Here is a 22,484-nt window from a genome sequence, read left to right on the forward strand (position 1 = left end):
CCATGGTTTCTATGCTGCTTATAAATATCGGATTTAATATCCATACGGATAATGTCATATTTATGTAATCCAGTTTTCTATCCCAATCTTTGGGGATGTGTAAACTATCCAATCGCAAATGTCTTAGCATGACTAACATCAACATGTTTTTGTCTAGTGCAATGTGCCTAAAAATCGACAAAATATGCAAAGTATTTCAGCGACGTGGTTATCAACTCTTTCTGCGTCCTAAAAATTAAACCCCCCAGGGCGTTTTGACTGTTCCGGACGTTCCTGAAGGCAACACAGTACTTTACCTTTGTCCAATCACGTTGAGAACTCAGCCAGATGATTGGTGACGGAGGCAGGCCAGCGTTTATTTTGGCTCTGCTACTCATTTGTCTGCTGTCGCCGCCATTAAACAACACGGAGGCAATGTAAACCACGGAGAGTCGCGGATTTAAACGATGATTCGAGGTGTTCCAGGCTTTGCCGGGGATTGCTTTGTTCCGCCAGTGGTTAACGAGTCCACGAAGGTAAACATGTGAGAGGGCAGAGGAGTCGAAATCATTCGGATTGGGAAAGGTTTGATTGAGCCGGAGGAGGAGGAGAGGAGGGGAGGAGGGGGAGTGAACGAGAAGGGTTTGTTGTGGTTTTCGGCGGCGCAGCGCAGTCACGAAACGGTAAGATTATCACATTTTTCTTCACATGAATGAAATTATGACCTTTTCCATGACTGTATGCTCCGTCGTGCGCGTTAATCGTTGGATTTGATGGCAGTTAGCTCTATATATGCTAGGAGGTTAGCTCAGTAGCTAGCAAGCTAAAGCTAAAGACTAAAAACACAACTGCAGAGTAACGCAATAGTGTCTTTAGTCAGATGAGTTAAAACCGCGCTGTTAACCATTCTTCTTAGAGTTACGGATTATTAAGGATTCAAATCAAACACTCTAAAATGTAATCTTGCCAGTGTGTCATTGAATGTGCCCGATCAGATGCAGGTTAGTTTACAAACTGCTGGAGCATATGCTGGACGGAATTCTTATATCTAAACACAATGGTTTGTAACACCTGCTTATTCGAGATTATTCGCAGAGCTATTGTTTATGTCTCAACTCTAACGGGATTTTTCACAACAGTGCATCCAACTAAAGTAGTCCACAATGACGGAGCAGAGGATAAAGTGGGCCTGTGACTACTGCACCTATGAAAACTGGCCATCTGCAATCAAATGTACTATGTGCCGTGCACCGAGGTTGAGGGGACCCATTATTACAGAGGAACCTTACAAAAATAGTCCTGATCTGGACCCCGGGCTGGAGTGGGAGCCTTCTAGAAGTGAAAGTGGCAGCAGCCTCCTCATCTGTCCTGATTCCAGTGCCAGGCCTAGAGTCAGGTCACCCAGTATGGCTGAGATTGCCAATAAGTGGTCCTGCCAGATGTGCACCTATCTGAACTGGCCTCGTGCCATCCGTTGCACACAGTGCCTCTGTCAGCGCCCGAGGACCAGCAGCCCCACTGAGTCCCCACAGACGTCAGGCTCCAATGCAGGTTGCCGCCCTGCTCTCCACTCTCCTGTGGATACCTGTGAGGAGTATAATGACAGAAACAGACTCAACACCCACCAGCAGCACTGGACATGTACCGCCTGCACTTACCAGAACTGGCCCAGAACTACAAAATGTGTGGTGTGTGCCCTCCCCAGGCCCAACAACCAAGAAGCCATAGAGCTGGCCGAGTCTGCGGAGCCCTCACCCGTAATCAACGAGCAAGACAGGGCTCGGTGGAGGGGCAGTTGCAGCGAAGGCCAGGGGCAAAGGAGATCCCCTCCTATGCCCAAGAGGGAAGATCATGTCACTATGGATTTCCAGAGGATAGAGCTTGCAGCTGGAGCCATGAGCAAAGAGGAACAAGAAGTCGACTTCAAGAGGTTAAAGCAGATTAGGAACCGAATGAAGAAAACTGACTGGCTGTTTCTTAGTGCATGTGCTGGTGAGTTTTTTTTCCTCCTTTCTACGTTACATGTAATTTCTGCATGGATTAGGAGATCAGTTGGTTCATAGCAAATGAATGATGTGAAAATGTGCTTGTTTCTTAATTTTGTTTAAAAAGAATACACTCTCCTATGTCATGTTTTTCTTATAACAACACTTTTTTTGTGTGTCTGTGATGTCATGCTAAGCGACAGCAAAGCATTGTACTCCAGACAGAGGTGGCAGTTATTGTCCCCAATGCAACACATTTTCTGTGTTATTACATTGCAGATGGTGCATCACTCTGCAAAGTGCCAAGGTTGCACAGCACTAAGAGCCACTTTGTATTTTATAAATGAGTGACGGCATGACTCATTGTTTAGTCTCCAAATATTAGAGTACAGAAGAAATTCCTGCTGTGTTATTTCATAGGGCGGTGCCATCAGGTAAATACTGCTGACTGCAATGAAAAAACCATAAAATGTGGTAAAAGGGAAAGTAGGAATTTGGTCCAACTCACCACTGATGTTCCCAGTGCTTTTACTTGGGCTCTGAGAGCATCTTTGAGCAACTGAGAGGGTGTGAGTGCTTCCCAGCTGGTGGGGATGAATGGGCCGTCTGGGCAGCGTAGTGCAAGTGCAGCCCATGGAGCAGAGAGTCTCCTGGCTCACAGTCAATAGACCCTGTAAACAGTGACGCGTATGTGCTGAACAGAGCCCCCCAAGAGGTAAAAATAACATTGACAGGACATTAAAAACAGTCAACAAAAAACAGAAGGAAAAAAAAACATGAGTGCAGCACATGATCAACGCCCCCTTGACCTTTGCACTGATTGAACTTGGCAGTATTTTTTTTTTTTTTTTTTTTGTCGTTTTCTTTTTTTCCCCTCTCCCTACCGCTGTCCTTAAAGACATGGGAAGACTCATGTATTAACTTTAAATATGGCTGAGCCTTTTTTTCTTCTTCTTCATACCATGTCTCTGACTCTTTACGGTTATACCGCATGTGCTCTTCAAAGTGTTTGTCAGTGGAGGAAGTGCCTGAGTCGAGTATGTTATGGCCAAGCACTTCCTCAGGTCTGAAAACACGATCTCACTTCACTTTACTGTGTTCCTGCAGTTCTACTTTAATGTTTTTTGTGCTCCGTACAAGAGCCAAAATCAGATGATTCCCATTGATTGTGCTTTCCCACAAAAGGAAGCGGACATGTTTTTGTATTATGGTTCTTTTGTTTCAGTGAAAAACCTAACTGGTGTCTCTTGCTGTTGCCGCTCTGTTTATATTTCGATGCGGTTCCTGATAATGTGGTGTGGGAGAAAAAAACATTATCAAGGACCTCTGTTTGTTTTGCTTTCAGAAGATTAAATTAATCTCGACGATGAACTGAATTTTTCAGATGATTCAAAAAAAATGCAAGCCCACCACTTTGTAGTACTTATGGTGAGAGATATCGAGAAACAAACAGACATTGATTTCATTTGTTCCAGCACATTACTTTTAGATAACCATAGGTTACTGTGGAGCAGCTGATTGAGAAACAATGTCAGACTGTGTATTTGTTAAGCGCAGACCAATATTAGCTCAAAGTCTTTCACAACCTGCATGATGTGCATTGATCAGACTGTAGGCACTGCTGGGATCAGACATGCTCTCATGAAGCTGACCTTGTCAAGCATGCAAAGGCAAAATATTCTGACATGTTAGTTCACTGAGGGCGTAATGAGGCGTTCTAGTTGGGATAAAACCACAAACCATCATGCCTAAAAACCTCTATGACCCATCTCTGGGTGATTGGGTCATTATGGGGACGAATATTACATAGCCTAATCTTTTAATGGGTTGCAGTTGCTAAAACTTAAATGTTTTCATTTACATTAAATGAAAGGACCCATACAGCGCTCCGAAAGATAAAATACTGGTTAGGGCTGCCACAAACCATTATTTTGATAGTCGACTAGTCACCGATTATTTTTGCGATTAGTCAACTAATCAGATCATGCATTTATTGGACGTAAAACGTACAGCTTATTGCACTAGCATGCATCTGCTCTTATATAACTATCATTAGCTTACAGCTTTAAGTGTTTATGGTATGTGCTAACTAAAAATAAAGACAAGATGATAGTTTATTAAAATTGAATGAAATTTGCAGATACGTTCACACTGCAGGTCTTATTGCTCATTCCGATTTTTTTTTTTTTTTTGGATCAAATCCGATTTTTATTTTTTTTTGTGTCTGCGTGTTCACACTACAAATAAAATGCGACAGCAAACGCGCTCTAGTGTGAACGCTCAAAGTGGCCCGCATGCGCAAAAGAAGACTTCACACACAACGCGCTCTGTTTAGACCCAGACCAAACAGTATTGTTTGACAGATGGCCGTTAATATAAAGACTTCGGACTTTACGTTTCCCAATTTTTGCTTTAAGTTATTTTGTTATTTACATAATAATGTAAATAACCTAATAATTATCCTTATTGCTGTTTTAGAGGAGCGGTGCTTCAAAGGATAGTTGCAGATTTCTGTCAGAATCTGCAGATTATACAGTACAAATAAAATGTTCACGTTTCTCCAACGATGTCTTCCCAACAGTTTCACTGACATCTACACTGGATGGCCAGGAAGCGTTCACGATGTCTTCTCGGGTGCTTCTCCGGAGCTGATAATTGGCGTCTGTCTTGTGTCGGTGACGTAAAAGACGGATTTAATGCGACCTGACCGTTCAAACAGCAGTCGCTTTCTAAAACATCGGATATGTATCGGATTCAGTACCACATACGAAAGTGACCCAGATCAGATTTGAAAATATCGGATTTGTGCCATTCACACTGTCATACCATGATCGGATATGGGTCGCATAGGGTCAAAAAAATCGGATTTGATGCGCTTTCGCCTGCAGTGTGAACGTAGCCTTATATATATTTAACCTGAGTAGCGAAAGACGGCAGTGGGTTTGAAAACTATTTGCTGGGAGTCCGGTGTTCTCACGGGCTCTAGTGAGCCTTGCCCCCGGCTAGCTATCGAGCTAGTGGGTAACAGACGTCTCCGAAAAGCGCTTTTGAAAATATGTGGTGTCTTGATAAACTGAGCAGATATTTGAGGTTTATACAGTTACATTCTCGCCTGAAAATATGTTAAACGTTTATTTTGTGACCCAGAAAGAATAATAAGAGTAATATTAAAGCTAACTAGCTGCCACCATTGTTGGAAACTGAGCTGGGCTACGCTATGAATTCTAGGACACAGTTTCTTCTTCTTCGGGGTTTAACAGCAGCTGGCATCCTTGTACATGCAGTGCTGCCATCTTCTGTTTCAGTCCGTTATTGCACTCTTAAATTCTACTACTTATTCCTGCGTCTTTTGTGATCTTACAAAGCTTCAAACGACGCGTCGACTATTAAATCAGTCGTCGATGATTTTGATAGTCGACGTAATCGTGACTAGTCGACTAATCGTGGCAGCCCTAATACTGGTCGAGAAATCTGGTTTGCACTAATGCTTGCTCACCATGCCAATGCACATTACTTGACCATCCAATTACTTGTTTCTCGGTTTTTAGAAAGTCTTCATAACTTCTCTTTTATTGCTTTTGTTTTATATTACAAAGATTGGTATGAGTCACACAAGAAAGGTCTGGGGTTTTTTTTGTTTTTTTGCAAACCTAGCTGCCTTAACCAGTAGGATATCTCTCCATCTATCCATTCCCGTTTATCAGGGACTTGATGCAGCAGTCTAATCAGTGATGTCATGGGAGACAGCCAGGTGAGAAACGTAATCTCTCCTGCATGTTTTAGGATTGCACTGGGTCTCCTCCCAGTTGGATATGCTAGAATCCCCTCAACTAAGAGCCATCCAGGAGGTATCATAGTCAACTGCCTGAACACTGACCCTCTTTCGAACTGCCATTCTCGTCATCCTATCTCTAAGGGTACACTAGTTGCAGATTGCTGATAAAAGCAGCGGAAATGAGCAATCAGTTCTTTTGGGTCACTACCCAGAGCTCACGGCCACAGGGAAGGGTAGGAACATAGATCGACCAGTAAATCAACAGCTTCAGCTTGACGCTGACAAAGGTTTACGGTTTGTTTATCTAAGTCTAAATTTAGCAAAACTGCCTGTATTCACTGAAAACGGGTCACCGCATTCTTGAGTTCCTTTGAGGTCTCCCGCATAGCAACAGCTATTGCAACTCAAATCATTCTGCATGTATTTATAGATCTGTTTGCAAAATGTCACCCAGTATGTGTAAAATGAGAAGGGTCATGCTTGGAATGTTTTAGTCCAGATTCACTCAACTGTCCTCTTCCCTGCCTGAGAGAACATCCTGATGTAAGGCAGCCAGTTTAAATAAAGCAGCTCTTCCAGTGTCCTGTTTGCTACCTGGCTGTTTCACTCATAACAGATGTTGAGACTAGTAGGTTCAACACACTGTCCTATGTGTTACACAGCTCTCTGATAGCGCCACATTACAGCTACACTGCTCTGTCTGTTCTGCTATGTAGTAGCCCGACAGTGTGATAACTGTTCTTGCACTCGGTTAGCTCGTGGCTACATCTAAAGGTCATCAGAGCTGTCGAATGACATCAAGGCCCTATTTAATTTTTCCTCTAGTTGAATTTGTTTTACAAATTTCTCCCAGGTTTTAATATTAATAAATTGTGATTTGCGATGTTGTGTTAGCACATTTAAAGCTGTCTGTTACATCTTGCTTCTACAAGAACAGACATGGGGATTGAAGCTGCTCCAAAAAATATATCTAAACCATTTTTAAAATGGATTTTAATGTTGTTGTTTTTTTTTTTTTTGCTGATACATGTATGTTCTTTTGATTATCTTTTGAATACACTTGCTTGTTTCAGTATGCCTAAGTAATACTAATCCAAAGTAATAAAGGCTACATTGCAGCTGGGTTATGATGTTTACAAAGGTGTTGAACCTTTTATGGTCAGCTCTGAGGTTGGACTTGTAGTGCTGTTAAATGGCTTGTGTTGTATCATTTAGTCTTCCCTATATCGATGCACCGCACTTGAATGTGTATGTCATGTGATGACATAAATGGCCGACTATGTTGACATGAGTCACTCTATTAAAGTTTGGTAGCCTCGCTACACACAATCCTAGAAAAGAAGCTGTGTCAGCAATATTTAGGCACTGATTCATCACTTTTAACAGTTGTTTTCCATTATTTTTCCTTCTGATTTTTTTTTTTTTTTTTTTTTTTTTTTTTTTTTTTAAACCTACCTTCCTTCCTTCCTCTCCTGCAGGCGTTGTGGAGGGAGACCTGGCGGCAGTAGAAGCTTATAAGTCATCCGGTGGCGACATTGCCCGACAGCTCACTGCAGACGAGGTGCAGCTCCTTAATCGGTCCTCAGCTTTTGATGTAGGCTTCACTCTGGTACATCTGGCTATTCGCTTTCAAAGGCAGGACATGCTCGCCATTCTGCTAACAGAGGTAAGCATAGTCTTGAATCTTTGAGCAAAAATTTGCTATAAGTTTTTAATCTTAAGAGGATTTATGTCAGTTTTTATAAAAAGATCCTAAAAATTCTAACATGCCTGTAAAGTCTTTATGTTACAGAAACTTTTCATTTTTAAGTGCTTTTTTGTATTTCTCATTATCAGCCACAACCGCTTATAATTGCTCCTTACCAAGTGTGCTATATAATGAAAAATAGATGCTCTTAATGCATAGAATTACAGCAGAAAAGCACTTTTTTAGAATTAGGGGGGTATTAGAATTGCTGCTATTCTGTCATTGTTTCTTATGGGGCATGATAAGAGTTGATGTGATTTCGGAGAGCAAACAGTGATTAGGAAAAGGCACAGGAAGCATGTTGGCAAGCATAGAAAGGCAGGTCTTTACTATGCATGGGAGAGTTTGATCCCCAGAATGAAAAACGCTTGGGTGGGTAAGGTGGACCAACTTCCTCTTTTGTGCTGCGTGAAATGCATGGGAACCATGTCTCAACGGCGTATGAGTATGTGTCAAGGATCTCGTCTCTGTTTGAGAAGATTCACTAATACTACTAAAACTGGAATTGACAATTCAAACAAAATTGTGAGCAAGAGAAGACACAGTGTATCTGAGTGCACAGGATGGCAGCGCATTCACACTCGGCATGCAGTGTGGGTGACTACAATGCTTCTGTTTAATAGAATTGGCACTGTGCCTGCCCAGCTTTTGATGCTAACCCTCCTGGCGTGCTGCAGCTGATGGACAACATCTGGCGCGCTACCATAATGTCGTGGGTGGAGCTTGCGGTTTTGAATTTTCAGTTTGGGAGGGCAAGCATTTAGCATAACAAATCTTTTGGGGTAGTACATTTGCAGACGTATCTTAAGTGTAGATAAGTTAGCTTAGTTTTAGTTATATAGTCCAAAGTTCACATATTCATTTAATCTTTTAATTTCATTGTAAAATAAAATTTTTTAATCTGTGTGCATGTCTATAAGGTGAGCCAGCAAGCAGCCAAGTGCATCCCTTCCATGGTGTGTCCCGAGCTGACGGAGCAGATCCGCAGAGAGATTGCATCTTCACTACGTCAACGTAAAGGAGACTTCACCTGTTACTTCCTCACCGACTTGGTCACTTTTACTCTGCCCGCAGGTACTTGGGTCTTAATGCTTATACCACTTTTTTTTTTTTTTTTTATTGGTGTGTGTTTGTGCGTGTAATCTAACCTCTCTTCCTGTTTATCCCTTTATCAGTTTTGCTTTATGGGCCTGTGCTCGCAGAAATATATAATTTTTCCTGTAGCCTCAATAAACAGCTCAGATTAAACTCCCACCCCAACAACCAGTCTTAATATTTGTCATGTCTGACACTGAATATTACTGGCTCCATTTACTCTGGAAGCAAGCAACGGGGAAATAATTACTTTTGTGCTCTTTGGGATTCTATTCATGGCTTCTTTGTAGAATTTTCTTCTACACAGTATAAATGTCTAAATTGTCAATGTGTGAACTTGAGTGTAAGAATAGGACCCCGCCGCATTGCTCAGAGAAACATCAGCTCGTCCCTGTGGCATTATGTCTTCACTGAAATGACATGCACTTTACTTTTAAGAACACCCACTGTTCTGATCTAGTCCTGCTGCTGTCCCTGGGAGCAAAGATTATGAAGCCTTTGCATATAAATTCGAATTTTTGTGTGTGTGCGTCTAATGCCAAGCATTTCACTACAGAGTGAATTTGGCCCGAGGCCAGCTGCAGGGCACTCGCTCTCTCGCTTTGTCTGTTTGTGTCTCTCTTGCTCTCAGACAAAGCCAGTGCCATTCACTATTGAACCAGAGAACAGCCACCAGTGTTCTGGCTTTGTGTGTGCACAGTTCAATACACAGAGCTTGTATTTACAGTGTGCCATTGACAAAATGCCATCCAGTGAAGAACATCCCCTCTGTGTGTCATTACTGTAGCATTTATGTTGCCCTCGGCCTTGTCTACCATTAGGTTATAACGAGCATGAAAACCTATCTTTCCCATGTTTCTCTGCAGATATAGAAGACTTGCCGCCTGCTGTCCAGGAGAAGTTGTTTGATGAGGTGTTAGATCGAGATGTGCAGAAAGGTACTGAAGATGTCATTCTTTATATCCTGTGTCATATTCTCAATCTGTCCAGTTGCATGTTTTCAGCCATTCACGTCCTGCAATAGAAGGGACTTTAAACTAGCATCTTCCCTGCCTGTGTTTGTCTTCAATCAGCTCCCCACCTCCTGCTTCGTCTTCTTTTCCTTTTCTAATTAGGTTAATTGAGCTCACTAGTTTCCCTCCCACATACTTATCTAATGACACTCTCCCAGTGCAGCTGTGTGTGTGTTTTGTGTTTCAACGAAGATATAAAAGGAGTGTTATGACCCATTTAAGCCACCTTAAAGTGGGCTACTGGATAGAGCTGCCTTGAGTTTCTGGTGCAGAATATGATTGCATATTCAGGGAGATGTGTTTAATAATATTTCACGATGGGAAGAGAAAAGCAGGTTTTGCATTTTGCATTTTGTCCCTGCGGAAATAGCGGCTGCAGCAGCTGCACATCTGAAACACTTAACGCAGCATCTATGCAATCCTATGCTGAGTTTTTGGAAACACAATTTTTTGTTTTGATTCTTTTCATTAAACTATCAAATATATTAGCGGAGAAAATAAATGCAGCCACAAGTTCCTCTTTTGTGTTTTCACTGCAACAACACGGAACTTGATTAGTTATTGTCTTGGAGTCCTCAACACCCAATCGCACATTTATATCTGTTTGTAGAACTGGAAGAGGAATCTCCTGTTATCAACTGGTCTCTGGAGCTGGGGACACGCCTGGACAGTCGCCTCTACGCCTTGTGGAACCGCACTGCCGGAGACTGCCTGTTGGACTCTGTTCTGCAGGCCACCTGGGGCATCTACGACAAGGACTCTGTCCTCCGCAAGGCTCTCCACGACAGCCTGCACGACTGCTCCCACTGGTGAGAGGCTCAGCCCTACACAGTTCCTGTAGTCTGATACTTGACACTTGAAAATTTTCACAGGCTGCTCTCAGTTCATGTTGCATATTCAAAAATGGCCTCGTGTTATCTGCATAAAAACAAAGCGAGAGCAGACGAACTGAAAGAAATAAACTGCAAACAAGACTGGACACATTAAAACAACAAAAAAAAGTCATTCATCATTTCCCCCTCTACCAAGTTATGCTATTTTATTTAATTAGACTTTATTGTATTGATTCGATTCACTTTAACACAAGCACTTTGTTTTTTTTTTTCTTTGTGAATTTATGACCTGTTTACATCATAATTATATTTATTCTAAAGTTTTTGCTATATTCTTGGAATACGAGTGACTGTAAATCCAGATTTTCAAACTGGTGTATAACAGAATATTCTTTCTAGAGGACATGCCTATAGACTACACTCATACAAGACAAAAAACATGGGTAGAAGTCCTTTTAATGAGCATTGCAGGTGTGTGGATTGTTCTGTTTATGTATAATTAAGACCTCTGGCACTTAAAGTGTAGCTCTTTTGAAGCTCTGTAAATGGATACATAAAGTAATCCATTCTATACAAGCAGGCTGAGCTCGAGGTCACCTTTAATTCAATAAGCTTTGAAAATAGTATAATAATATTCTTTTTTTTTAAAAATAGGTTTTACACACGCTGGAAGGAGTGGGAGTCATGGTACTCGCAGAGCTTTGGTTTACATTTCTCCCTCAGAGAGGAGCAGTGGCAGGAAGACTGGGCCTTCATTCTGTCTTTGGCCAGCCAGGTAATTATGTTGTTGTCTCTGGTTTACAGCCTACCTTCACTTCCATTGAGTTTAAAGACAGTGGTACATTTTAAATGTTTTTTATTTTTTGGTCTACAAAAGAAATAAAAGCTGGAAAATGATGTATAAATTGATGCACTAACAAAGGCAAAACGGGAAGGTTTATGACCCAAAACGTCTGTCTCCAAAATATTTACATAACAATAGTCCCTTTCCTCTCTTGCATTGTTTGCATATTCATTAGACTCTTGCAGCACTCCAGTCAGCAAAAGCGTGTGAGTCATATTGCAATAATTGTGGGAAAACATCAAAATTGCAATGTATCGCCTGTATTTGATCAAGGAAAGGCAACTCATAAGATAGTTGGATGCATTTATATTTTGCTCACTCAACTCAAAAACTGTCATTTACAAACAGCTACCCTCAAAGAAACTCAATATGCACAATTAATACAGTTGAACAAATATCAATTAAATAAGCCCTTTTACATTGAAATCATTTGAAACAGTCTTTTCAAAGCTAGAAGCTGATCTGCTTAATATCTTGACATGAACACAATCAGTCTGTTCGTGGAGCCTCTTCCATCTGGTCTCTAACACTGGGTAGTCGTGTTACGTGCACAACGCTCACTCCGCCGCCTCAAACAGGCCGATAGGTTATCTCGTCAGTACGGGCGTGCGGTTATATAATTCAACAGGCTGACACCGCAGTTGCAAGTAGATTAATTGTGCTTGCCAACTTCACGACACCACCAGAAGTGCAAAACATATGTTAGTGTAGCTATTGATTTGCTGTTTTGTCAGATTCTGTTGCTGCAGTGACCTCGACCACGTTTTTTTTTTTTTTTTTTTTTTTTAAAACAACTCTATTTGAGGAAATAAAGGTCTGCATAAAGCACAAGCTACTGAAACTATGAACTATTGTCATATATGTGCATTAGTCTAAATGGGAAAAGACAGTCGGAAGGGTCGCACTGTGCATGGTGGATCATGTGTGAATGACAGATAGGACATAAGCAATTTACTGCTGATCCCCTAAGATGAAGTTGTAGACAGCTGATCTACCGGCACGCCTGCTGAAGCAGCACTCTCTCTCCCCAGCATGTGACCTTGGGATTTACAGGCATTTAGCTTAGAGCCACTCTACCAGCAGCACAAACAAACACAGCAAAAGCTACCAAGCGATGACCTCGTCTCAGGCTTTGACAGCAACGGAGAGATGAGAGCCGAAGGATAAAAACCAAGCTTTTTAAATCCCATCCCACAAGGCTGAAACTTTGAAACCCCTTTTTATGCGATAGATCATTGCAGCAGTAGAATATTTAAAAGTGCTTATGTAATGTGCCCAATGAGAAGGAAAGAAAAGCGTTCATACTCGCGCATAAGATACTTTTCTCTTTGCAGTATGATCACAATGCCTAACTATTCTTATGCTTTTTCTTTTTCTCCTCCTTTTTAGCCCGGGGCCAGCCTAGAGCAGACCCACATTTTTGTTCTTGCACATATTCTTCGAAGACCCATCATAGTCTACGGAGTGAAATACTACAAAAGTTTCCGTGGGGAAACGTTAGGATACACTCGTTTTCAAGGTGAGGCATCGTGTGGCTGTAATACAAAACGGTGTTCTCAACTCAGATCCTGAACTTGTAAAGGGTGTCAGATCTTGGGGAAAATGGAAACAGAGTACTGACACTTGCTGATCAGTATGTTTCTTAATATTTATTGATGTGACTATCAAAGGTGAAGCTTTGGACCCTCGTGTGTGCACTGTAGAGGGTGTAGTAGTCACTTATGTTACAGCTCTGCTAATATTTAATTTAAGCAGAAAGAACTTTTTAAAATTGAGTGGAATTTGTGATAAACTGACCCCGGTGAGCTTCGCTGTTTATTTCTAACATTTATCATGGCGTGAGCCAGCTTTAAACACCTGCAGCAACACCACATGAAACAAGGCCATTAGAATTACTCATACAGACAGGCTATTGTGTATGAGATGCAGAGTGAGCACAGCTGGAGTGCGTGGCTGCCAGAATATCTTGACCTCATTCGGTGTGCTGCACTGATAATTTAAATAAATAAAATGGTCTGTGATGCCTCGCTGTGTATCTGTTCCGTTTAGGGTGCATCCTGGTTATGATGGCCTGCCTTAATTACGGTAATTATGTGTGTAGACTGAAACCATAGCTTTTGTGTACATTGCACGCTAAGTGTTTAGTGATTGCTGGTGTGCTTTTGGAGCTGGAAGCTGGCCTGTCAGAAGCCAGAGGGGTGAGGGCGGGTGCACTTCTGAAAAAGCAGAGCATCAGGCTGCACCGCGGGGCTCGTCTCTGCTCACAAAGAACCGGTTGTTTTCAGCGGGCTAAAAAGCAGCCGCCTCTAGCGTCAGGTCAAATCTGAGAGTGCGCTCGGCCTCGGCTGACATTTGCACACAATTTGAGCGAACAGTTGCCGAGCCTGTTCCTGGCCGATGCCTCGAGTGCTGTGGCGTGCAGCACCTTTTGACTAGTTTGTGTGTCTTCAGGTGTGTACCTGCCTCTGTTATGGGAGCAGAGCTTCTGCTGGAAGAGCCCCATTGCCCTGGGCTACACACGGGGTCACTTCTCGGCCCTGGTGGCTATGGAGAACGACGGCTACGACAATCGCGGTGCGGGCGCCAACCTCAATACTGACGACGATGTCACAGTCACTTTCCTGCCATTGGTGGACAGCGAAAGGAAGCTGCTGCATATTCACTTCCTGTCTGCACAAGAGGTAGGAACTGTGGTTGTGCTGTAAAACTGCAGATTTGTTAATTATTTTTTTTTTATTTAACTTTAAAAAGCAGGTAATTGGGTAATTTTGAGAAGTGTATTTTGGTATTACTGTAAATATTTTTGAACTTTACTGCTTTTTTGGGGGGGCGGGGGGTGGAACTGACAGAGGAGGCGGAGCTGGAGGTGGCAGAGGAGACAAAGGTCCTAATTTTTATTTTCTTATTGGGAGTGACCAGGATGGACAAGATTAAGATTTAGTACATCACGGGGACAGCTTAGGTATAGTGGTTTGGAGATGTGCAGAGGAGGGATGGTGTTTGATTTGAGCTACTGGGAAGGAGGATTCATGGATGTAGTGAAGGAGGATAAAAAGAGGGGTGGCATGAAAGACGAGGATGCTAGGGATAGTGTGATTATGGAGGCGGCTGATCCACTGTAGCGGCTAATGAAGAATATTAGAAAGCCTAGCAGGGTTATGCCAGCTCAATTTCCAAAAAGAACTGTGCTGACTGCATTTAAAGCCCAGTCTACAAGGCTAGGTTAAAATATTATGTGTAGGTGGGATGTTGGGATGTGAAGAAACAGCAGTTGGATCAATTACCCAGTGTATTTTGACTTGTAGACAAGCTGGTTTCACCATGTGACCATGTAATAATGTAGCGCACTACCAGATGTTATAAGCCTTTCACTTGTACCATTTCTGAGTCACAGTACTTAAAACTGCATTAATCTTAAAATATGAAAAATCTACCAGTTGTATTTAATACTTGTTGCATTTCATCAAAACTGAATCTACAGTTTGGATGGAGCGGCCTTTGTAATAAAAATTCCAGTTTTGGTAGCAGTGCCTCGTGAAACGATTAACAATCTTTAGCATTAGTTTCAGTGATTTTGGCTGTAGACCAGTTTTAGCTTTGTTTTTTGCAAATTAGTCTTGATGCAGGAAAGCTTTTAACATGTGCTATTGTGAGGTGAAAGCGTGTATCTGAACATTACTAATAGCATGTTTTGTGTGTGACTTCAGATGGGCAACGAGGAGCAGCAGGAAAAGCTGCTGAGGGAATGGCTGGACTGCTGCGTGACAGAAGGAGGCATGCTGGCTGCCATGCAGAAGAGCTCTCGCCGCCGTAACCACCCCTTGGTCACCCAGATGGTGGAGAAGTGGTTGGACAGATACCGCCAGATCCACCCCTGTGCCTCTCTCTCCGATGGCGAGGAAGAGGACGATGAAGATGAGTGAGTGAGGGGGAAGTAGAGAAGAGAGAAAAGAGCTCTTAAATCTGTGGAATGGACATTATAGGGTCTGGGAGAGACTACCTTGCTATCTACATTTCCCCTTCCCCTCCCTCGTTTCTCCAAAAATGTAAATCTTTAACTTGTAATAATGCATGTGTTCTGTGAGCTCTGTGGTAGAGAAGATACCAGCACCATCAAACAGAATCCTGATTACTGCTCCCATGAACGCAAGTCCACTTGGTTTGCTTCCCTATAGTCCTTACCGGTTATCTTGATGCTTCCTGTCAAGGTAATTATCTCACCGTGAGAGAAGTAATAGCTCATATAGGAAAAATATACTGTATTTAAGGAAATCCTGAAGCTGCACTAGATGGCAAAGTTCATTTATACAGAATTGCCTGACAGAAATTTTTGCTTCAAACTGAGAGGATGATAATCCTTTTTGTGTGTGTGTGTGTGTGTGTATGTTTAAGGTTTACAGAGCACTTGTTTTCCTGATTGCTGATCCCCTCTACAAAGCCCCATTTGATGTTGAATTTATTTATTTGTTCAGAAGAGTTGGCACGCGGAGGCGATACCCTTTGTTCTGCCCCGTTTTATCTGTTTTTTGGTTGCTTTTTTTTTTTTTTTTTTTTTTTTTTTTTTTTTTTTGATCTTTTCAGTTGAAGTATTGAAGTATTTTATTTTGCACAGATTATACATAAATTCTGTGAGGGGGGGGGGGGGGGGGGAGGACATACAGGCTTACTGACATTTCTATGTGTGACACAGTTTGTGTTTGAGTGGGGGGTGGTGATGATGCTGGTGGGGGAAAGAAAACCAAACGCCCCGCCTCTTTCAGTGGACAGCGTTAATATTAAATTTGACTCACTTGCACCTACTTACTTACTTGCATTGTTCATTAATTCCCACTGTTAAATTCGTTGTTTGAATTGGTGACGCCACACACGCACGATTGCTTTTCCTTCCTGTTATAGCTGAAGTCACTGGGTGATGGTGGATCGGGAATGTTTGATCGCACACAAGGACACAGCCAATAATGTTCACATTGTGCACCCACATCATCTAAATATAAGAAGGATCACTGCAGTATGGAGTTCTCTATAGTGCAAATCACAGTTAGTTTTAGAAGCATGTCATAAACTGTATATAAAAGATGGCTTTAGCCTCGGTACCATCACTTATTGGTTAGTAAAGTTATGTTGTAAAGGCTCAAATTGAATATTTACATCTTGGCCATCATGGTGCTTGATAGTGGGGCTAATTTGGCCAAGAAAATTACACATTCAGGACAAGATGGGCCCCACATTAGCTTTATCATCATTTTTAACTCGGACGTGGGCTGTAATTTGCAACGTGCAAAACAACAGTTTAGACAAAATTAAATACAAATTTTTATTAAAGTTTAAATTTCTGAATAAGACTTTTAATATTAATTAACCTGCAGGGTTCTTTTTGTAGCCAAAGAGTTTCCCCCTGCTGGCAATATGAAGAACTGCAGGTTTAAGGTACTTTTCACTTATGTTCCATACATTCATCTTTTATATACAGTCTGTTATTTTACCCCCTCAGCAGGATTTTGTTTAAAACTTACAGAATTACTAGATCAAGAGAGGTTTATAAAAACAGACCTTTTCCCCCCCCCCTCCCCTTTAAATTAATTGTTCTGGGACTAAACAATGTGAGATTGTTTTTGTTTTTCATTCAATAAGAAGTTATTTCTTGTAGCCCCAAATACTGGATTTCATTCTATTTCAGTATTGTCTTCATCCCCCCCCCACCACCACCAAGTATTGGGGCTTTACACTTGTGATAAAGCCCTGATATTGTGATTTTTATTTTATTTTATTTTTTTTCATAATTATGAAATATACACTTGCTGATCACTTTATGAAGTACACCATGCTAATACCGTGTGGACTCTTTTTTTGCCTTCAGAATGACCTTCATTTTTCATAGCATACAATTAAAATTGTATTAGAAACAGTGCTCTGAGATTTTGATCATATTGACATAATAGCATCACACAGTTGCTGCAGATTTGTTGGCTGCACGTTCATGCTAATCCATGATGTGACTCTCCCATTCTACCACATCTGAAAAGGTGCGCAGTGAGATCTGGTGACAAGCACAGCAGATTGTCACATTGAGAAACAAGTCTGAGAAGACTTGAGCTTTGTGATATAGTGTTATCCTGCTGGAAGCGGCCATCAGAAGATGGGTATACTGTGGTCAGAAAGGGATTGAGATGGTCAGCAGCATTACTCAATAATAAATTGGTACCAACAGGACCAAAAAGTACCAAGAAAATATCCCATCACTCCATCACTGATACAAGGAACGATGGATCCATGCTAGGAATTTGGTGTTATCATCTAAATGTTGCAGCAGAAATCAAGACATGCAAACCAGGCAACATTTTTCCAGTCTTCTTCTTCTGTTGTCCAATTTGACAAATCTTCAAATTGTAGCTTCAGCTTCCTGTTCTTATCAGACAGACACAGCACGCATGTGATCTTCTGCTGTTGTACGCCACCTGCTTCAAGGTTCGATGCGTTGCGCTTTCAGAGATGCTCTCCTGCATGCTCCGTGCACGATTAATGCACTTTCACCCAGAGAAGTGCCACTCACCTTTCTTCTCTACTGTACGGGGAAATTCCCAGTAGATCAGTAGTTACTGATATACTTACTAAAATCACCTTTCTTCTGCATTCTGCTGGGCCTTTGAAGGCCAATCTTGACTGTACATGGCTAAATGTGATTATTTTCTTGCTGTGACATTTGCTGAGTTAACAAACAGGTGTACCTAATGAAGCGGCCAGTGCATGTACATGACAAGGGAGTAAACTTGTTTTACATGAAAATCAAGAAGTCAGTACAGACGGCTGGTTCTCAGAATCGTATCTTTATCTTTTTTTTTTTCTCTTTCTTTTTTTTTTTTTATTTGAACTGCACTGAATGCTAAATGTTCACCTTGTACAAGAAACAAATACAAATACTCACACTAAAAACAAAAACATACTGCTGGCTGCCTCTTCTGCTATTGTTGGGACACTAAATAAGAGTTTCAGCTATTGCTCTTACAGAGTACAGGATGCCCCAAAGAACCTGGCCTTCATTAGAACAAAGGAAATATTAAGGAGCAGGTAGAGAGGGGGGATCACATAGGACTATGGTTATAGGAACATTTAACTAGGCAATACGAATCTAACAGGACTCCTCAAAACTCTTTAACACCAAAAAAATGTGTGAATGTGTCCTTTTTATAAAAATACCACGATGGAGAGGATGATGGAGAGAAATATTCAATATTCAGACGAACCAGATCAGTCTTTGTGTTTTCTTTTTTTCCTTTTATAGACAATTATTTTGCGGGGGGGAGGGGCGGGAGGAGAAACAATATCTGCAAAAAAAAAGTGTTATTCCTGAGTCATTAAGAAACCATGCTGAATTTAACCCTTTCCTGTCTTCAGTGTGAAATGTGCTCACAGAAGGGACTGGGTCACCATGTCTAACAAGACTGCCATTATGATTAGTTAGCCATCAGACGCTTCTCTGGAGAGAACTGGATGCATCGCTGAGCTTTTAGGAACTAAAAGTACAAAATAACTTCTTTTCAAAAGCTTCAGCTGCAGTTACGTGTTTAATGAATGGCTTTACGTTAATCACCAACTGCTTTAAAAAGTAGTAAGTTGGAGACACTTAAAACTCAAAAATTCTCACACTGTGTACAAGTGCCCTCTAGTGGTGAAAAGCTGGAACTCCAGCTGTGACAGGTGTCAAATGTACCACTGCCAGGAAAGGGTTAAAGCCCACTTTTGATTACTATAATTGATGAACAATCTTTTTCTTTAATTTGATAAATATATATAAGCTGATAATCCATTTTTAGTCATTCACACTGAGGATAAAAAGAAAAAAAAAAATATTAATAATAATTCTCTTCTGAGGCATAATTGGGGGCCTAAATAACACACACTTGTTACACAATGAGGATTGGAGCTGGGTGAAGAAGAGGCGGGGAAGATTAGGAGCGCTGTCAGGGGTCATACGATCCAGTAACGTATGATGCCAAAGGTTTTTCTTTTTCTTTTTTTTTTTTTCTCTTGTTCAGTTGGTGTGTTTAGAAGTGGGCTTACATTTCCCATGAGCTCTGAGGTGGGTGGTACGGTGGGGGCAGCTGAACAGAGTCTCATCGGGTAATCCCGGAGCACTAAAAACACTGGACTCTGTGTCCACAATCATAGGCATGTCCCAAAGAAAGACAAAAATACATCATCATCAAAGAGTAAAGTCGGTAACTGAACCCAAAGAGACAGAGAGTAAAAACTAAAAGGGTTAAAAGTACAAATTTCCCGGAACACTTCTTTTGTTCCCAGTTGCTGGCTGGATTTTTAGCAGGCAGCCGCTTGTGTCGTTTCACTGTCTCTTGGTCCCAGTTGGTCAGTTGCTTTGATTGGTTGTTTCTGAGTGTCAACAGGCCGGATGAGATGCTGCCGTATGTATCCTTTCTGCTGCTATTGCTCGGTGAGGTGCTCTCTAGTGTCGCCGTGTTTAGAGGGCTGGTTGGGCGATGGGGCCTGGGAGGGGTGTGTACCAGAGGGCAAGGTGTGGGCGATGGGCACCCCACCAGGCACCATGCCCTCTAAAGCCCCTGGGATGCCGCCCGGAGCCACTCCAACCACACCTGGCGGGTATCTGGGGAGGGAAAAGGTCAGAGGTTAGTGGTGCCGACACGAGCCTAACCCCCACGTACAACCGTGAAAGACAGGATTCTGTGCAAAGACCTCATCATCTAGTGAAACTGCTGCTTCTTTTCCACCTTTTCAGGAACGTGTTTAAGAGTTACTTAGCTTTCAGGCTGAATTTTCAGATTCAGAAAGGTCCAAATTAATGTGAATAAAATTAATATGTCCAGAAAAATATGCAGCCAGATTAGACTAAACATGAAACAGGTGCAAGATGGGGAAAGAGAGGGAGACTCAACAGATGGCCAGACAAAAAGAGTTTTTGCTGTTTACTAACTTTTTACACATCAAACAATTTAAAAAAGACATTAATTACTTCTCTAAGATCAGAACCAAGTTGCGGAAGCTACCAGGCTTTAATTTCATAAAGCTAGAAGCAATGAGGGAGCGGAGGTAGAGAAGAATCCATTAAACTTTGGCGTACATCTGGATCACATTCCTTAAAACAGGACGTGGGCATTGGTGGAGCATGAACTCTCCAGGCGATCTTCCTGTTTATAGAGATTACATTAATCAACATACTTTGGAAAGTATTTCTTGCCTTGCTTATTGATTTGTTTCTTTAGCTTAGATTAAATATGAAACTGTTTCAGTTTCATTATGGTAATTAAAATAAAAAGGCAAGATACTGTTTGGTCTATAAATGCACATAATCTGCTCATAGCTCGTAAAGTTTTAGTGCCTAATTTAAAGATGATTGGGTCATAATTTGATATAAAAAGGAGAAAACACAATCCTCTCATGAAAGAAGCAGCACATGTTCTATTTATCAATGAGCCACATATTTTTCTTTCCCATCATTTTTCTTTTATTGTTTTAAAAAAATGCAGTTATGCAGTTATCTTAATACTTCCTGAAACACAGACTTCCTGAGACTGTTTGGTGGAAAAGAGCTAATATGTCACATTAGTTAGGGGGGGAAATGGGTGTGGAAATCACAGTAAAATCCATCAACCAGAGAAGGAGAAAATAGCTGGAAAGAACATTCCCAAATACCTATAAGAAGGAAACCACGAAGCATGACTCCATCCATGGAAGTGCACCTCAGTGGTTTCATGTCATGCTTTCTGTGACACTCAAAAACCCACATTCACTGCTACCCATCTCTATTCTGTGTTCATTCAAACAGGTAAGTGCTGAAGGGGAACTACAGGAGGGACACACATCAGGTGAGCTCAGGAGGTGAGAGGGTCTTATATCCAGGACCTCCAACCGGAGGCTGTTGGCCCCAGATGATCGTATTTACCTGGTCCTGATCTAGGCATTAATTTTGTCTTGGGGGATGCCGGTTGTTACGCCTGGAAGAGTTTGGTTCACTTGGCTGCGTGAAAGAAGCACATGGAGGTGGAAATGCTGAGATCAAGAATGGCGAAGAGTGGGACAATGTGGACAGAATTTATTTCTGCTGCTAAGGGGAAGCGTTAGCGGATGAGATGCTAGGCTCTACAGGAGTGGTGAACTAACCTATAAAAACCACCGATCTATCAAGACATCTTTTACAACTGTATAAAGGCGGAGCAAACGAAGGAAATTGCTCTAGTTTATGATACTTTAGTGTAGCTCACAGGTGATAAAACTGTTGTTCTTAAAATGAAAATAATGGCTGTATTTTCAGTCCTTACCTGTAGGCAGCGCCATTATGCTCAGGGTGAACGCCTGGCTGATCCATGACCGCCCACGGTGCCGTAGTGACAAAGAACTCCTTGTTGACGCAGTTTCGTAGGCTGTCAGGGATACGGCCTGTCACGAGACACGCGTTCAGCTTAAAAGAGCTGCATAAATCTAACACACTCGAAGGCTACGACTTGTTACAGGGCATGAGCGGCCAGGCTATGCAAAGTGTTAATGAGTTCAGACTGACAAACATATCAGGCTTAGATACACAAATGCAAATTAGGACCATTTAACAATCAGTTTTTTAAATTCTTTTTTTTTGGCCAGGGTGGCGGCAAGGCCAGCCCCCGAGAGCCACTCTGTGTCGTGAAGCTAAGGATAACATCAATTAAGAGGTCCAGATCTAATAAAGGCTGCCGAGGGTCTATTGAAGTGGAAATGTGACATCTGGGAAAGAAAAGACGTGCAACAGGTCACGCGGGAGACTGCACCGAGGCGCGGGCCTCCATAATGAAGCCGTGGATGTTTAGTTTCGATGGATGTTGGACAACAAAATTGAAACGCGGCGGCTTACCGGTGATGGCTCTTCGGATCTCGGTAGCTGCGGCCTCCCTCATTTCCAGTGAGGCCTGCTCGCTGTACCAGGCTGTGTGTGGCGTGCAGATCAGGTTTGGAGCATCTTTCAGTGGGCCCTGAGCAAAACTACAGCACACAGTCAAATTAATACAGTATGCACATTTTCTCCAACAAGCACATGATGACAGAATTATATTAAAACTAACATCAATAACAGGCTGTACCGGATGTTGTGGAGGGCTTCACTAATTAACTTATAAAGAAATACAAACGTAGAATTAATTATTTTTATTTTGAGGCCAATGACAAAACATATTCTTGTATATCAAAACCATCTGATACTGTAACTATTTCTT

At 41.8% G+C, this 22,484-nt stretch overlaps 2 protein-coding genes across 4 annotated transcripts in view; one reads left to right on the top strand and one right to left on the bottom strand.

The window, feature by feature from the left end:
• The first annotated feature begins 344 nt into the window (after positions 1-344).
• On the top strand, positions 345-15,799 carry zranb1a (zinc finger, RAN-binding domain containing 1a). Its single transcript, XM_085361486.1, has 10 exons — positions 345-662; positions 1,119-1,971; positions 7,218-7,405; positions 8,407-8,560; positions 9,448-9,519; positions 10,205-10,403; positions 11,082-11,202; positions 12,661-12,790; positions 13,723-13,952; positions 14,979-15,799. The coding sequence occupies exons 2-10, from the start codon at positions 1,143-1,145 to the stop codon at positions 15,192-15,194; spliced, it is 2,139 nt and encodes a 712-aa protein (XP_085217612.1). The 5' UTR covers positions 345-662; positions 1,119-1,142; the 3' UTR covers positions 15,195-15,799.
• A 2,281-nt stretch (positions 15,800-18,080) lies between these two features.
• LOC146626871 (C-terminal-binding protein 2) overlaps positions 18,081-22,484 on the bottom strand; it is a 96,640-nt gene continuing 92,236 nt past the window's right edge. For all 3 annotated transcript variants that reach the window (XM_085361484.1, XM_085361485.1, XM_085361483.1), the window contains 3 exons: positions 22,127-22,254; positions 21,561-21,678; positions 18,081-19,888 (listed from right to left, as the gene is read on the bottom strand). In XM_085361484.1, the coding sequence (XP_085217610.1) occupies positions 19,708-19,888; positions 21,561-21,678; positions 22,127-22,254 (427 nt within the window). In that variant the 3' untranslated portion in view covers positions 18,081-19,707. The remainder of the gene's footprint in view (positions 19,889-21,560; positions 21,679-22,126; positions 22,255-22,484) is intronic.

This window comes from Diplotaxodon limnothrissa, linkage group LG8, assembly GCF_057381915.1.
Source record: "Diplotaxodon limnothrissa isolate DT_005_m linkage group LG8, D_limnothrissa_male_GT1.1, whole genome shotgun sequence".
Lineage (NCBI taxonomy): Eukaryota > Metazoa > Chordata > Actinopteri > Cichliformes > Cichlidae > Diplotaxodon > Diplotaxodon limnothrissa.